This window comes from Ictidomys tridecemlineatus, chromosome 6, assembly GCF_052094955.1.
Source record: "Ictidomys tridecemlineatus isolate mIctTri1 chromosome 6, mIctTri1.hap1, whole genome shotgun sequence".
NCBI lineage: Eukaryota > Metazoa > Chordata > Mammalia > Rodentia > Sciuridae > Ictidomys > Ictidomys tridecemlineatus.
The window spans coordinates 9,189,959-9,205,714 of NC_135482.1; the positions used below are offsets into that span (position 1 = coordinate 9,189,959).

At 61.9% G+C, this 15,756-nt stretch overlaps 1 protein-coding gene across 2 annotated transcripts; it reads left to right on the top strand.

Moving 5' to 3' along the window:
* The first annotated feature begins 5,205 nt into the window (after positions 1-5,205).
* Sox10 (SRY-box transcription factor 10) lies at positions 5,206-14,883 on the top strand. 2 transcript variants are annotated; one of them, XM_005322261.5, is made up of 4 exons: positions 5,206-5,427; positions 5,895-6,409; positions 10,636-10,904; positions 13,048-14,883. In XM_005322261.5, exons 2-4 carry the CDS (start codon positions 5,973-5,975, stop codon positions 13,749-13,751), a joined length of 1,410 nt encoding a protein of 469 aa, XP_005322318.2. In that variant the 5' UTR covers positions 5,206-5,427; positions 5,895-5,972; the 3' UTR covers positions 13,752-14,883. The 2 variants fall into 2 exon arrangements, with proteins under 2 accessions (XP_005322318.2, XP_077908885.1); XM_078052759.1 differs by lacking the exon at positions 5,206-5,427 and adding an exon at positions 5,471-5,549.
* The last annotated feature ends 873 nt before the right edge of the window (positions 14,884-15,756 follow it).

Below are 15,756 nucleotides of genomic sequence, written 5' to 3' on the forward strand. Positions count from 1 at the left end.
TGCAGCCATCAGGACCTGACCCCATCCCTTGGGCTCCAGGGGCCCAGCCCCAGCCTCCCACGCGGCTGATCGCGCCTCTGGGTCTCCACGCCAGTCTTACCCGTGGAACCCTGAGGTTGTCACCACAGGGCCTGGTCTGCATCACCTGGCCCGGTGCCCTGCAGGGCAGTCACAAACGTCCACAGCAGCGGGAGAGGCTCAGAGCACAGGAAGGGCTTCCTGCAGCTGGGTTTGGATGACAGGAACCAGTAGCCTCCTCTGAAGGCTTCTAAGAAGAGAGAGGCCAGGCTGCCCCAGGCAGCCTCGGGCACTGGCCCCAGCTTCCTTCTTCCCGGAGAGGGTGGGGCTGAGAGAGAAGGAAGATCCAGGCCCCTGGAGTGGCCTCCAGTGGAGACCAGCAACAGGAGGGGCGGAGAGCCCTCTGGGCCAGGCCCCAGAACACCTCCTTCAGGCCCTCTCGGCCTCCAGGAAGCCACTTCTACCTACTCTGACCTCCCTTGCCCTTTCCTCGTTGGACGTCCACTCAGGGAAGATGACCCCAAGGTCATGCTCGGCCCTGGAGAGGCCAAGACCTGAGGAGAGAGAATGGCCCTGTCCTCGGGGGCTCCAACAGGAAGTAGAATCTGGCCTAGGCACCATGCTGGGCAAGGCTGCAGGGAAGAATTCCAACCGAGGTGCCCAGGAACCACTCCAAAGAGCAGCGTGATCTAGGCCAGCAATTCAGGCCTCCGGCAGGCACAAGAGGCTCAAGACTCCTGACCCCAAGGAAAGAGAGCATGTGCCAGGGCCAGCAGGAGAGGAGGAGGAGGGGACAGGTCAAGAGGCAGCAGACAGAGTGGCCAGGGGCTGATGCCAGGCCCCAGTCTGTGTCCTTCCATCATTATCCAGGTGAGCGCAGGGCCACATGGAACCTCCTCACGCCTCAGCTTCCTTCCCAAACGAAAATAATGGGGTCACCTGCTCATGGGATGGTAGAAGATGGAGAGAAATGGCAGGAACCCTCTGGCCCACAGGAAGCCCTGGAAGTGACACCTCTGCTACTGCGCAGGTGCAGGCAGGGAGGCCCACCTGTGAGGGAGGAGCGTAGCACATCTGGTCTGAGCTGCTGACGGAGGTGCACGGGGGCTGCTCACAGGATCTGAGCACTGGACCAAGTGGCACCCTCCACGCCCCCTGACAGGCCTAACACTAGTTACTTTCTCTAATTAACATCTATCGAGCAGTTCGTAAGCTAGGTGCTGGGTGTGTGTGTGTGTGTGTGTGTGTGTCCTTATTTCTCTCGCCCACTTGGGGAGACAGTGAATACACTTTACACGTACTAAGCCAAGTCCTGAGGTTCATACCACAATTTGCCCAGGGCCACTTGGATACTAGTGGTGGAATCTCCTTTCCATTACCTCCCAGACCCAGGCAGATACAGCCCTGCCCAGAGAGGGAGGTGGCCTAGGAAGTGTTCAGGGGAGGGCCTCGCCTCCAGGATCTCCCGCGGGCCAGGCTGAGGCTCTCCTGGGTGGCTTCTGTCTCTGTCACACTCCACCCTTGACCCCTAACCTGCCCCTCAGTCCTCCACCTCCACAATGCACAGCCCTTCCCGGCCATGCCCCCAACCCCCTGGATGCTTCAGGGTGCCCTGTAGGTCTGGCCTTCAGTCCTGGGCCCATAGCCTCAGCCCTCCCCTCTCCCTGGGATTCTGGCTCCAGCAGGGGGCCCCTCCCAGCCTCCAGGTTCAGAGACCCACCTCTGAGGGAGAGCAAGTCCTACTGGGGAGTCTCAAAAACCCACATCTGCCCTTGTCCCCAGAAATTCAGAATTAACCAGTCTGAGGAGGGATCCAGACTTTAGGGGGTCTAACGCCACAAGCGTGGGCCATGGTGGTTCATCTGAAATCCCAGCGACTTGGGAAGCTGAAGCAGGAGGATTGAGAGTTTGAGGCTGGCCTGGGTGACTTAGTGAGAGCCTGTCTAAAAAAAAGAAAGAAAAGAAGAAGAAAGGAAAGAAGGAAAGGGGGAAGGAGAAGGGAGGAGGAAGAAAGGGAATGATTCTAAAGGGCAGGGCGGCAGGGATGGAATCCCTCCGGGCGGAGCCTGGGCCTGGTGGGAAGCACTGAGCCAGCCCTGTGCCCAGGGAGGTAGGCAGGGCCGCAGGCCTGAGGCGCCAAGCAAGAGGGCAGCGGGACCCCAGGTCACATCCACACGTGCCTAGAGGTGGTGAAGGCTTCCCTGCGCCCCTCCTCTGATCTCCCTTGTCCTGCGAGGGGCCCAGGGCAGATCACGCAGGGAAACGGAGGCCGGGCAGAGGCTCTCCGCCCTCACCACGTCTTGGCCCCTGGTTTGGCTATAGAGCAGATTTCCTGACCTTCACCTCCATGTGTGCAAGGCAGGGCGGGGGCTGGATGGGAAGGAGGGATCCTCACCCACGTGACAGATGAGGACTTGGGGCCCAGGGCCTTCCACAAGGCAGCACCGGTGAGAGAGAGGGCTGGGAGTGCAGGGTTAAGGGCCACTGCTGACCTGGGCGGCTCCGCCCTGACTGACAGCACCTCATTTCTTGCCTCCTCTCAGGGCCATCTTCTGGGGAAATCTGGGAGCAGGCTGAACAGAACCCAGACTGGGTTCCGGGGAACCTGTGGCCCCGAGAGGCCTCCGGTGGGTGGGAGGAAGGAGGCCTCAGCCCCTCTCTGCTCCCTGCACACCAGGAGTCAGGTGGCCTTCGAGCCCACCAGGGCCTCGCCTTGATGAGGACAAGCCCTCCTTTCAGGGCAGATTTGGTGGGGGGTGAGGTCACAGCCATTCCTGGGGGAGGGTCAGGAATGAGGGGTAAAGAGACTCCCCACACCCCCAGCAGGGAAAGGAGCAGAAGGTGGCATTGGCTTTCCTGGCCATCTTTCCAGGGACAAGGCCCAAAGTCTTTGCCCAGGACCCCTCCCCACTCTTCAAACTCCCTGTTCTGCAGGGATGAATGGTGGGAGGGAGCTCTGCCTTCCTCTGCCAGAGAAAACTGGGTTCCCAGGGCCTGGGGTGGGAAGAAGGGACCCAGTCCCCAGCCTGGTGGGCAGGGGTGTGCTCCAGTGGGGACCCCGCAGGCACTGCCCTGGTTGTCTGGGAGCCTCTGGGCTCCTCTGCAGGCCCACCTGCCTCCCCGGTACCTCTCCACCGGGAGCCCAGACTCCACGCTCGGAGAACAGAGGAGGAAAGAGAGAAAGAGGGAGCTGGCCCTGGCCTGGCAGGACTTCTCTGGGGACCAATGTGCCCACTGCTCTCCCCACCCCTTCCTGGCAGCAGGGCCAAGGAGAGTGAAGGGGGCAGGGAGTTAGAGAGGGGAGCGGCTGTGAGACCCCATGTCCCGCTCACTAGCCCTCGGCCCTCTCCCTCCACAGCACCCCTCCCTGCCCCAGGGTCTCAGGCCCAGTCACAGACACAGCAGGGAGCAGGGAGGTCCTTCCCTACAAGAGGAGGGACCAAGGGGTGGGAGGATGAGCAGGGACCCACCGGGAGTGAGATGCCAGGCAGGCGGGCAGGCGGGCAGGCGGGCGGGCAGCAGCGGGCGTTGGAGACCGCTGCAGGGCAGCTGGGACACGACTGGCTGGATGCTCGTCCCTCCGTCCCTCTGTCCATCCAGGGCGGCTCCTCTCCGGGCAGTTCTGAGGCCGGGCGGGCGCTGTTAAAAAGCTTTTTATGTGTGTGTGTGTTAATCACATGATTGCCGTTCACCTGTATTTCGAACAAAGACAGCTCACTGTTTCAAGGCCCCGAACAAGAGTCTGGGCACAGGGAAGAGAAGGGAGGCGGGGGGAGGAGGGTTGGCAGCGCCGGGGGTGGCGTCGAGGAAAACTGGGGGGAGATTGTCCAAGGCCAGCAAGCGAGAGAAAGAGAAAACCCTTATCAAACTCCTAATTCACTGGGCTCCGCGGCCCCAGACACACTGGCCCGATTGTCTGGCTGGTTGTGTGTGCGCGAGCATGTGTGTGTGTGTGTTCCAATGTCCGCCACCCCCCCAACATGCCTTTGCCTCGTGTGACTACCTCATTGTGTCCTGTTACCCACCCCCCTCCGCCCCCTGGGCCTTCTGAAGCATGAGGCCTTGCCTCCCCAGACCCCTGTTCCAGCCCACTCCAAACAGGGCCCTCTTGGGGTGGGCCTGGGGCCTCGCCCACCTGTAAAGGAACTGGGAACCACACATGGTCACCAGCGCAGCCAGGCTCTTCCATCTGTCCCTACTCACACCCCCACCTCTGCCTAGCCACCAGAGTGGGGCTGCCTGTGACCTATGGAGGGGACACCTAGGAGAGAGGAGAAGAAAAGGAATCGAGTCATGGGAGTGGTGGGAAGGAAGAACAAGCAAGGGGAGGGGGCAGAGAGGAGGGAAGCAGAACAGGGCAGTGCCACCCCTCCTCAGATTGGGGGACTTTGTGACATCCAGGACTAGGACTTCCCCACCCTCTCCCAAGACAGGCTGAGCCCAGTGTGTAGGGGTTGGGTCTCAGGAAGTGGCACCTAGAAGGTCTCTGAGACCTACTTGAAGAGGACTCACTGCACCCCACCTCAGCCTCCCGGGTCTTTACCTTGGGCCAGGCAGCCCCATTAGCCTGTGGGGGGGGGCGCGCGGGGGGGGGGGGTGATGGAAGAGAAGGGCCGGGGGCTGGGTGGGTTCTGTGCTGGACAGAGGTGTCCGGCTGCCCAGTGCCTTGCCAGGCTGGGACCTAAATGTTCCCTAAGTTGAGGCAGCAAGAGCAGGGGAGGGGGACAGAGCAAAACTGGCTGGCCACAGTGCCTGGCACGAAGTGGGCACCCAATATGATTTATCAAGTGAAGCAACCAGGCCTGCCCCCTCACAGGTCTGTGGGGCCTGCCCGGCCTCTTCCACTTCTCTCCCCAGTCCTTTGCCAAGTTTGCATCCCACCACCTGAGGCAGAGGTCCGGGGTCCTGGTTGGGTCTGATTTTCCTCCAAGCAACAGGTTCTGACCCTGCCACCAGCACTTGTCCCTTCCCTGGCCTAACACCTCCCTCGCACGCCTGCCTGCCCAAACCCAGGCTAAGCCTAAGGAGTCGGGCCTGGGCAGCAGGGCAGGAGCCGGGCTGGGGGGGTCTGGGCGGGGTGGAGCCCTGGGTGCTGGGGATGAAGGCCCCGAGCTGGAGGCTCCACCTTCTGCCCTTCCCTCCCTCCTCTCCCCCTCCCCCTCCTTCCTTCCCCAGCCCTCCGCAGCAGCTCAGTCGCTCAGTCAGTCTCAGGCTGTCCGGCCAGGGTGGTTGGTGGTGAGGATTCAGGCTCCGTCCTAACCAGGAGGTGGCCTGAGGCTCAGGGCCCCCCAGCCCCTCCCTCCCAGTCCATCAGCGTCACCCCCCAGCCCCGAGCTGGACCGCACACCTTGGGACACGGTTTTCCACTTCCTAAGGACGAGCCCCAGACTGGAGGAGAGGTCGGAGGAGGTGAGTGCAAGCCTGCTCCTCCCAGGCCGCCAGGCCCCCCGTGGGGGGAGAGGCTGACACTCGCAGCAGCTCCCCCCAACTCCTCAAGATCCGCCGGAGTGGGCGGAGGGGAAGGCGGAGAGGTGAGAGAAAAGGTGGGAAATTCCAGGGGCCGGGATTAGAGTAGAATAAAGGGTCCGTTTTTCTTCCTTTCCATCAACAAACCTCCACCCGAAAGGAGGTTAAAAAGAAAAACCTCACCCACAGCCAGAGACGGTTGGGACCAGGTGGTGGGAAAACGCGGAGGTGGGACGCACCCACCTGGGGTCTGGCATGTGCTGGGGCCCAGAGGCCCAAACGGGCATAGCGCGAGCAGGAGGGCCGCCACCTCGGGGGCTGCGCCACCTCTGGGCTGCACCGTGTTCCGCCCTGGGCCGCCCTCGGGGCTGCGCCCGCCGCCTCTCCATCGCGCCCTTGTTCCCGTCCAGGTGGGCGTTGGGCTCTTCGCGAGGACCCCGGCGGCGGGCCCGGGGGAGGCGGCCGAGGCGGCGGCGACCGGGGCCGACATGGCCGAGGAGCAGGACCTGTCAGAGGTGGAGCTGAGCCCCGTGGGCTCGGAGGAGCCCCGCTGCCTGTCCCCGGGGAGCGCGCCTTCGCTGGGGCCCGACGGCGGCGGCGGCGGCGGCGGCGGCTCCGGCCTGAGAGCCAGCCCCGGGCCGGGCGAGCTGGGAAAGGTCAAGAAGGAGCAGCAGGATGGCGAGGCGGACGACGACAAGTTTCCCGTCTGCATCCGCGAGGCCGTCAGCCAGGTGCTCAGCGGCTACGACTGGACGCTGGTGCCCATGCCGGTGCGCGTCAACGGTGCCAGCAAGAGCAAGCCGCACGTCAAGCGGCCCATGAACGCCTTCATGGTGTGGGCGCAGGCGGCGCGCAGGAAACTCGCCGACCAGTACCCGCACCTGCACAACGCCGAGCTCAGCAAGACGCTGGGCAAGCTCTGGAGGTGAGCACCCCCGAACCCCCCCGGGAGCTCTGCCGGCCCCCAGCTGCGGGAGGACTCGGCTAGACGGGGGCGCCCCAGCCTCCTGCCCCACTCGGTGGGCACCGCCTGGGCCCTCCAGAGGGAACCCAACTCTTTGGAAGACCTGGTGTGGGGACCATGCCAGCCCGTCTGCCACAGGTACACGTCCAGGGTTCGGCCACTGCGCACCCTGGAACTCCGAACTCCAGGGGCCAGGCCGGGTCTCGCCCCCTGGGGTGGCGGGTGGGAAGGCGCCCCCTCGCGGCTGGAATTCTGTCTATGGCGGAGCGCAGGGCCTCTGGGGCTGCCTCCTGAGCAGGGAAGGAGGGCCAGTGGAGGCTCCACTGGCTCTTCCTACGTCCCCACACTCGAGGGTGCCACTGTCACCAGTACCACTAGTCCGGCGGATATCACGGAAATGCTTGGGAAAGAACTGAAGGCATGGCTGATGAGCCGGGAAACTGAGGCAGCCGGGTCAGAATGGGGGAGGATCAAGGGAAAGAAGGAATTCAGAGGAAAGTCTTGAAAAGTGAGGGCTACGAACTATGCTCCCTGCCACCCAGAGCCTCCTCCTGCCCCAGCTGTCTTCCTGGGCCTTCAGGACCCCCTCTCCTTTGGGCTAGCGGCCTCTTTATTCCCCAGGGGGAGGGGTACACAGAAAGGGGGCTCCCCCTCCCACCCCGTCCCAGAACCAGAGCTAGTCTCTGGCTCCTTTCCTGCCCCTCTGAGTCGGCGCCATCTTTCCTCTCAGGGCCCCACCCAAGGTTGAGCAACTCTTCACCGCAGCTTTGGGAGCTAGAGCTGAGTGCCCTAGCCAGGAGGAAACCTTGGCCCCCTCCCTGCTGAGGGTCCCTCAGGGACCAGCTCTGACTTCTAGGGAAACATTCCCCCAGCGGGAAGTCTCCAACCCTTGGCTCTGGGGCCCAGCCTAGCCCCTTGGGCGTGTGTGGAGCAGGGCAGCCTCCATCCCACCCAGGAGTCTCAGGGCAGATCCCAAAGAGAACAGAGGCTCCAGGGGATGCCAATTTGCAGAAGTTACCTGATCCCCACCTGATGCCCAAGAGACAGGCCCGGAAAGGGACTGCAAAGGTCACAGAGCAGTTGGTGGCAAAGTCAGGGCCAGACTTCAGGTCTCCCAACTCTTCATCAGGGATCTTCCCTTTTAGTCCCTGATGACAGTAGTGGGTCACCCTTCGCTCTAAAGAGTGGTCAGGGGGTGGGGGCAGGGAAAGGACAGCAGGAGCGAGGCATATCTGGATTTGAGGAAGTCTGGGGTCTGTCAGAGGAGTCTGCTCCCTCCCCTTTGCTGGCTCAGAACACTAGATTGGTCAGTGGAGATTGGGTCTATGAGGCCAAAGGCATAGAATGGTTGCCTATGCAGGAAGCTCCCCTAGAGTCCAGGAGATCTGCCTCCATCACCCTGGCCTGTCCTTGCCATGTGCTTGCTGATGGCCTGGTCCCTCCTCCAGCCTCTCAGCCTTCAGCCCAGGCCTACCCTGGGCAGGCCCTGGCCGGGCGGCTGGCTACTATGTGGACCTAGAGAGTCCAGCTCTGCCAAGAGCAGAGGTCACAGCCAGCTCCCCCACCCAAGGTTCCTCTAGACCCCAGTGGGGCTCAGACTAAGCTAGCGCCTTTGGGGCTATGGGACAAAGAAGAGGAAGTGAGACGACGGCCAGGAGGGAGGTGGACAGGCAGACAGAGCAGGCCCCGGGGACCTGGGCATGTGAGGAGACCACTGAGAAGCAAAGCCAGAATGGACTGCTGCTTCCCCACCCCGTTGCCAAGGGTTAAGAGGGCCCTCCATTTTCTTTGTCGTAGTTCCCCCACCCAGAACCCAGGAGCTGGGCCCCCTTCAGCAGGACTTCCTCCTGTCCACCACTCAGGCTGCGCCGACAGGGGCCAACCTGGGGCAGGGCAGTCAGGACAGCAGGCCCGCTGGCTAAGAGCTCAGTCCCAGGGGTGGGAGATGTCATGACAATGGCAAGGACCTGAGTCTGTGCTAACAGGTGGTGGCTACCTAGGTCCCAGGAAGGGGTCCTGAGAGACGCTGGGATGTGGGCTGGGTTGGCCAGTCATTCTAGGGGCTTCTGAACACTCCCTCCCAAGCTCGCCACTCCCAGGACATCAGAAAAGGGGACAGTTGGGGTCCTAAAACTGAACAGAGACTGGGGGTACTGTCCTTGGGTTTTGGGTCAGATGCACAGGAGGACAGGTCCTAGTGGCTGTGTGAGCCCCACCAGGCTCGCTACCGTTGGGGACCACTGGGGGAGGACCAGCCAGATCCCTGGGTGGCTGTGCACTGCTTGACCTGTCTGGAAAGAACAACCAGCACCAAGAACCTGGGGAAGCAGTCGCAGGCTGGAGCCTGTCCTGTCCCCGGTTCCACAGGCCCCGTCCCCTGGCTGACGGGGAAACAGATGCAGCAGCAGCCAGTGCCCCGACTTGGGGTTTCTAGTTTGATTGGGAAACCAGCCTTCCTTCTCCCTCGGCTTCATTCCAGATCTTGGTAACCAGGAGGAAAAGGGCTGGTGAAGGTGCAAATGAGCATTGGGCTGAGGGCGACACGGGTGGCAATGCCAGTGAGGGCTGGTGCTGGCGTGGTGATTAGCTGGGAGGCTGGCTCTACCTGGCAGGTGGGCTTGGGCCGCAGCCTGGGCAGAGCCTGGCTGGGGTTGGAAGTAGCAACTGGTGGAGGTGGGCTGGGCTCAGGGCTGGGGTCAGGGCTGGCTGTGGCCCCGGGTTAGTTTCTGTCAGGGTTACATATGGTGCTGCTGAGAACTGGCGACAGCAGGCTCCAGGGTTGGAATCTTTCTCCTTTCTGGCTTGTGCGGCCCCCGCTACGCCCCTTGCCATTTTTCTGCTGATTGCTGCTTGCCAGCTGGGCAGGAGCCCAGGTAAAGTTTGGGGTGTCAGAGTGAGCTCAGTGTTGCCAGCCCCCCGGGGCCACTGCTATGGCCCCTGCTGGCCAAGCTGCTCGCCGGCAGAATCGTTCTTCCCGGGCAGGTGCCTGCATCCACCCTCTGGTTCCCGGGCTCTCCTCCTCCCATCCTGAAGGTGTCTCTGACCCTGATAGTCCTGCTTGGCTAGAGGGTCCCTTGGAGACAGTTGGGGCAGGGGCGGGGGCCAACAACGGGCTAAGCTGCCGAGGAATGCTGCGGCCAGCTAGGAGGTGCCTGGTATGACCACCCCCTCCCAGCCTCAGGAGCGGCTCAGCCTTCTGCTGCCTGGGGCTGAGGCAGGGGGGTGGGCGCTAAGGGGGGGCACCTACTGGGCAAGGGGGCGGGGCGGCTGGAGAGAAGGGCCCTCAGACACAGGCTGCCTCCCACAAAGACTGCTAGATGGTCAGTCCCCTATGTCTGGGTTCTATAAATCCCGTACCTTCACCTCAACCCCCTCTGCAGGTACCCCATTGTGCCCTTCTCACCCTGGGGCAGCTAAGCCCTTCCACTCCTGGCTTGAGGCTGGGCACCGCCTCCAGGGCTCCTTCCCTCCATTGGCAGATCCTGGGAGCTGTAGTAGGGTCCGGAGAAACCTGAGCTTCCTCTACACTTTGTCACCCCTGGATCTCCCCAAGGAGACCATGCCCCATAATGAAGAGGACTCACCCAGTCCCCCTCAGTCCCACCATCCTGGAATCCACCAAATCAGTATTCCAGAATTGAGGGGCCCATCCCTGGCTCCCCCAGGCAGCGTTAGAACAGCGCCTGTTTCTCAAGTGCCTCCCTGCCCAGCCCTGGGACAAGGCCCTTCACATCTGTTACTCTGGTGACCACACACCCCAGCAAAGCAGTCACTGCATCCTAGTTTCATAGGTGCGGAAACTCAGGCTCAGCTGCCCGAGGTCACACCCAACTAGTGAGCAGCAGGGACGGGGCTCTGTGTTCAGCACCTCCAGTCCCAGGGAGCCCGTTCCACCTGCGGACGGCTTTGGTGACGACAATGTTTTCCCCTCCTTGAGCTGACATCTGCGCTGGCTCTGGGCCTACCTCTAACCGGCCCTCGGGGCTGGCCCCTCTCCTTCAGCTCCTCAGAGCTCTGGGGACAGAGATGACAGCTCTCTTAGTTCCTGGGCCTCTCATCTTCTAGTCCCCACAAGGGTCTTGCCCCTGGGCCTCCCCTCAGGGCCCTGGGCTTCGGGCCTCCGAGGGAAGGCAGCCGGGCGCTGACATTCAGTGTGGCTCTGCTGTCCCCCTCACTGCCCCACCCAGGCTGCTGAACGAGAGTGACAAGCGCCCCTTCATTGAGGAGGCTGAGCGGCTGCGCATGCAGCACAAGAAGGACCACCCCGACTACAAGTACCAGCCCCGGCGGCGGAAGAACGGCAAGGCGGCCCAAGGGGAGGCCGAGTGCCCGGGCGGGGAGGCCGAGCAAGGAGGGGCCACGGCCATCCAGGCCCACTACAAGAGCGCCCACCTGGACCACCGGCACCCGGAAGAGGGCTCTCCCATGTCTGACGGGAACCCTGAGCACCCCTCAGGTGAGCGCAGGGCTGGGAACCAGGTGCTGATGGCAGGGCTGGGCTGGCTCAGGGAGGCGGGCAGGGCAGAGTCGGGGGCATGAGACCCTGAAACTCCCCAGCAGCCCTGGGCTCTGGATGTAGGGGCCAGAGGGAGCTCAGGGGCGTCTGGGGCAGGGGGAGCAAGATGGCGCTGGCCGGGGCTGATAGGAGAACCTCACTGCTGGGCACAGAGCCAGTCAGGGAGAACCTGAAAGCCGCGGGCGAGAAGGGCTGCAGCAGTGACCAAAGGAGAAGGGCGCACAGGGTCATGTGGGGAGATGCGAGATGGAGGAGTCGCAGCCTCTGGCCCTCCTGCTCTGACGGAGGGACGTGCACGTGATTTGAGCACAGGCCACACATATGATACCTTGTTCAGTTCTTCTCAGTGATCATAAGAGGGACATTAATTGAGCACCTACTGTGTGCCAGGCACCATGCTAATTGCCTAACTCATTCAATGATCAGGTTGGCCCTGAACAGCAAGATGAGCACTACCTGCCGGGGCTCGGGCTCAGCTGTGCGGCAGGTTACTGTCAACAGACACATGAGGAAACAGAGGAGGCACTTGCCGCACAGCTGAGATCTGCACCCAGCAGTGGAGCGCCCTGGGCTCTGCTTGGCACTACGGCTACCTCACTTCCTTCAGGATGTCCAGAAAGTGCCACACTTGAGTCTGGCCCACAGGAAGTACTCAGTAAGCAAAGCTCTGCCTGCTGAGTCCTACTTTGTGTCAGGCACTGAAGGGGACTCCAGAGGTACCACCAAGAGAAGGCCACAGTCCCTGGCTTAAGGAGCCCACAGTTTAGAGGGAGGAGCAGGGGTGAAAGCAAGTGAATTATGCTCAGGATGAAACAGGTACACAAGAAGCCCCCTGAGACCAGGGTGGCAGCATCCATCCACGTAGCCAGGTCTCCAAAAATATCCAACTACCCACTGGACTGCAGCAGAGGAGGCAGAGGCAGAGGAGGCAGGAGCCGCTTGCTCTTACCACTGTGTAAGGATAAGGAGGCTGCTTAAGAGAAACAGTGGGTCTTCCCCCATCCCACAGGAGGACAGCCAGGACCCAAACCCAGGCAGGCGTCTTGAAGGCCAGAACCCTTGGCAGCACTCGGCACTGCCTGTGGTCTGATGGGGGAGGTCCTGCTCTCATAAGACCACAAACACATCTCTGTGATGGAAGCCCAGCGCCACCATCTCTCACGAGTACCCTACTCCTCACCTTCTGAGATTCAGGGACACACGTGCGCGCGCATGTGCGCGCGCACACACACACGCACAAGAACATACAGAACCACCTCCCAGAATGAAGCTTGCTGTGGACTTTTTCTCACCCTTCAAGGCCCCATCCAGACACTTCCTCAGTGAGACCTCCCCCAGTTGCCAGGGGGGTGAGCGGCTTCCTCCTCTGGTCTCCCAAGTCCTTGGGACACCCCCTCATCAAAGCACTTCCTGCTCTAGGCACACGCAGGTCTCTGATCTCCCCCAAATTATAAGCCCTTGGAGAGCGGGCCCTGTCTCAGTTCTGTTGGTACCCCCACACCTGGCAAGAGCCTGGTGGACGAGGAAGTGAACCAGGAACAGGGACCAGTGATCTTGGTCCCCTTCTGCACAGGAGGGAAGGCAGCTCCGGAGCCAGGGGGGCAGTACAGACCTGTGTGTGATGGAGCTGGGCATGGTCAGCAGGCAGGTTCTGGGCGAGAAGTGGAGTTGGAGGGGACACAGTGCCATTTGGGGTCCTGGGTGGCGAGAGGCACAGGTGAGTCTGATAGCGAGATGGTACAGAGCAAAGGGAAGCACCGGTCACCACCAAGGAGCAACAGGAGCAGGAAGGGAGCCGTCTTCAGCCACGTGGGAAGAACTTGCCGACAGAGAGGGCTTCCTACCAGGTGGGTAGGAGGGTGGAGGCAGGACCCAGCAGAAGACTTGAGGATGTAATCAACAGTTAAGACCAGGAGGTAAACGGAGGCCAACTTGCTGATGAAACATGTAAGCCCACTGGGTCGTGGAGGGCAGGCCTGAGCTTCCAGGAGGTTCAGCTGCCTGAGAGTGGGCCGTCCAGCCACTGCACCACCTGCCTCTGACATATTTTCTCCTTGCCCTTCTGTGTCTCCCTTCATCCCAGGCCAGAGCCACGGCCCACCAACCCCGCCAACCACCCCAAAGACAGAGCTGCAGTCCGGCAAGGCAGACCCCAAGCGGGATGGGCGCTCGATGGGGGAGGGCGGGAAACCTCACATCGACTTCGGCAATGTGGACATCGGCGAGATCAGCCACGAGGTAATGTCCAACATGGAGACCTTTGACGTGGCTGAGTTGGACCAATATCTGCCACCCAATGGGCACCCAGGCCACGTGGGTAGCTACTCAGCAGCTGGCTACGGGTTGGGCAGCGCCCTGGCCGTGGCCAGTGGACACTCCGCCTGGATCTCCAAGCCACCGGGTGTGGCCCTGCCCACGGTCTCACCACCTGGTGTGGATGCCAAAGCCCAGGTGAAGACAGAGACCGCAGGCCCTCAGGGGCCCCCCCACTACGCCGACCAGCCGTCCACCTCGCAGATCGCCTACACCTCCCTCAGCCTGCCACACTACGGCTCCGCCTTCCCCTCCATTTCCCGCCCCCAGTTTGACTACTCTGACCATCAGCCCTCAGGACCCTATTATGGCCATTCGGGCCAGGCCTCGGGCCTCTATTCGGCCTTCTCCTACATGGGGCCCTCTCAGCGGCCCCTCTACACGGCCATCTCTGACCCCAGCCCCTCAGGGCCCCAGTCCCACAGCCCCACACACTGGGAGCAGCCAGTATATACGACGCTGTCCCGGCCTTGAAGAGGGCCCTGTCACCACCAGCCCCTGCCCAGTCCCTGCTGGGCCCCGAGCCCCTTCCTTCCGCTGTGCGTCCTGTTCCTCACCAGTCTCGGGCCTGGTGGTGGCGGCGGAGGGTGCTCAGGGGCTGACAGTGGAGGGAAGGCTGTCTGCCTGCTCCCGCCCTGATGACCTGCCGCCCCATCCAGGCCCCAGAGGCATGGCCCTGGCTGACAGCCTGGGCAGAGGAGGAGGAGGCTGGCCGATGCCCCTAGACTGAAGGATGAGGCTGCACCTCCCCCAGAAACCCTCTATCCCAGGACCTGAGGAGGGCCACCACCCCCTGGGAAGGGAGGAAGCATGCAGGGTGGGACAGCGCGGGAGGCTGGGCCACTCCGGTTTCCTTCTCATGGACAGCGAGGGCCTACAGGCCCCTGTGCCATGGTGCCTAAGCTAGGCCACCAGGGACTGCATCAGGGCTTAGAGACCCTGGCTGTGTCACTCAGGGGCCGAGGACAGCTTTGAACCGCTTTGTGGGGTGGGGTGGAGCTCAGTGGAAATTCTTATCCCTTCAACACCCCTTCCCTCCTGAAAACAGGAAGGAACCGGCACAGAGGCCCCCCAGATCCAATTCTGTGCCAATAACCTGGTCTTTGTCTAACTGGGGACAGCCCCTGGTCTCCCTGCCATGAGCTCCCAGGCCTTGACGCCCACCCCAGGTGAGGAGGCAGGGCGGGGAAGGGTTCAGACAGTCCCCCAGTCCTCCTCCCTGGCTCCTGGCCAGCCCCTGGTCCTCTCAGCTGTCCATGGCTTCCCTGGTGTCTGGGGTTAGAGCTGCACAGGCTCAAACCCTGGCTCCAGAAGGAGCCGTGGGGCCAGCACCAGGAGGCCGGCAGCAGGTCTAAGACCCCAAAATCCTGCCCTATACATTTTGCCCTTGCCTTTTGCCCCTGGCCTCCAGTGGTATCTGAATAAAGTACGTAGCTATGCCTGCCCCGTTTGTTCCGCAGCCCCCAGTCCACATGTAACACGTTTGCTACCCCCTTATTTATCTCATAGTCCCCTGTCTGCTCCCCTCTCCTAGCTACTCCAGCCCCTATTAACTCTGCATTAAGCATTCCAAGTAATAAAATTAAAGGTTCCGGTTACCTGCTTAGTGGGTCTGACCTGGCCTGTTTCTTGGTCTCTTGTCCCTTTACCTGGGCTTCCTCAAAGACTCTGAAAGTAGCTAGGAGGAGGGTGTGAGGGGGAGATAACCCAAGAGTCTGGCTCTCCCCTGAGTAGGTGGAGTGGGTGAGGACAGCTGGCCCCCAATGGATGGGACTGGGCACAGGGGCTAAGACTTCCGAGAGAAGCCTTTCCCCAGGTCAGCTCGACCCCACCCTGCAGGGGCCACTCACTGACCAGGCCCAGCTAGAGCTCACGAGGGCAGCAGCAGCCTCACTGCCCACTCAGCAGGGAAGAGTTTGCAAAAAATTCCAGGGACAGCTGTTTGGAAAGAGGTGGGTTGAGTCTGACTGCAGTCAGGCCTGTCCCTTAGGATGCCTGGATGGCCTTCTGTTGCCACACCCCTATACCTGTCACCTCTGGCAGAGATCATGCAAGCCCCAGGGACCATGCCAGGTCCAGCTGAGCCTTCAGAGCAGCAACCTGTGCCCAAGTCTAAACCAAGGGCATCAGATGTGCAGTCTCCTCCCATGCTCACTCCCTCGGAGCCCTGTCCTCTGCAGGCCAGGAACCACTCTGGTCCGAGACCCCAGGGAGGGGGACTCTCTTCACCTTCCTGCTCTACTGATGGCAGCTCTGAGGCTTGTAAGTTCTCTACCACCTACTGCGTGCTCCCTGTGCTGAGTGCTTACGTCATTTGGACCTAGATGACAGTGAGTCCTGTCCTCATCCCTGATTTCTAGATGAGACTGAAGCTTTGGGAGGTTGAAGCTCAGGAGAGCTGGCGCCAGAATCTGAACCCAGCGCTGACTCCAAAGCTTGTGCTCTTCCCCATCATCCCCTCCACCTGCCCAGGGCTAGC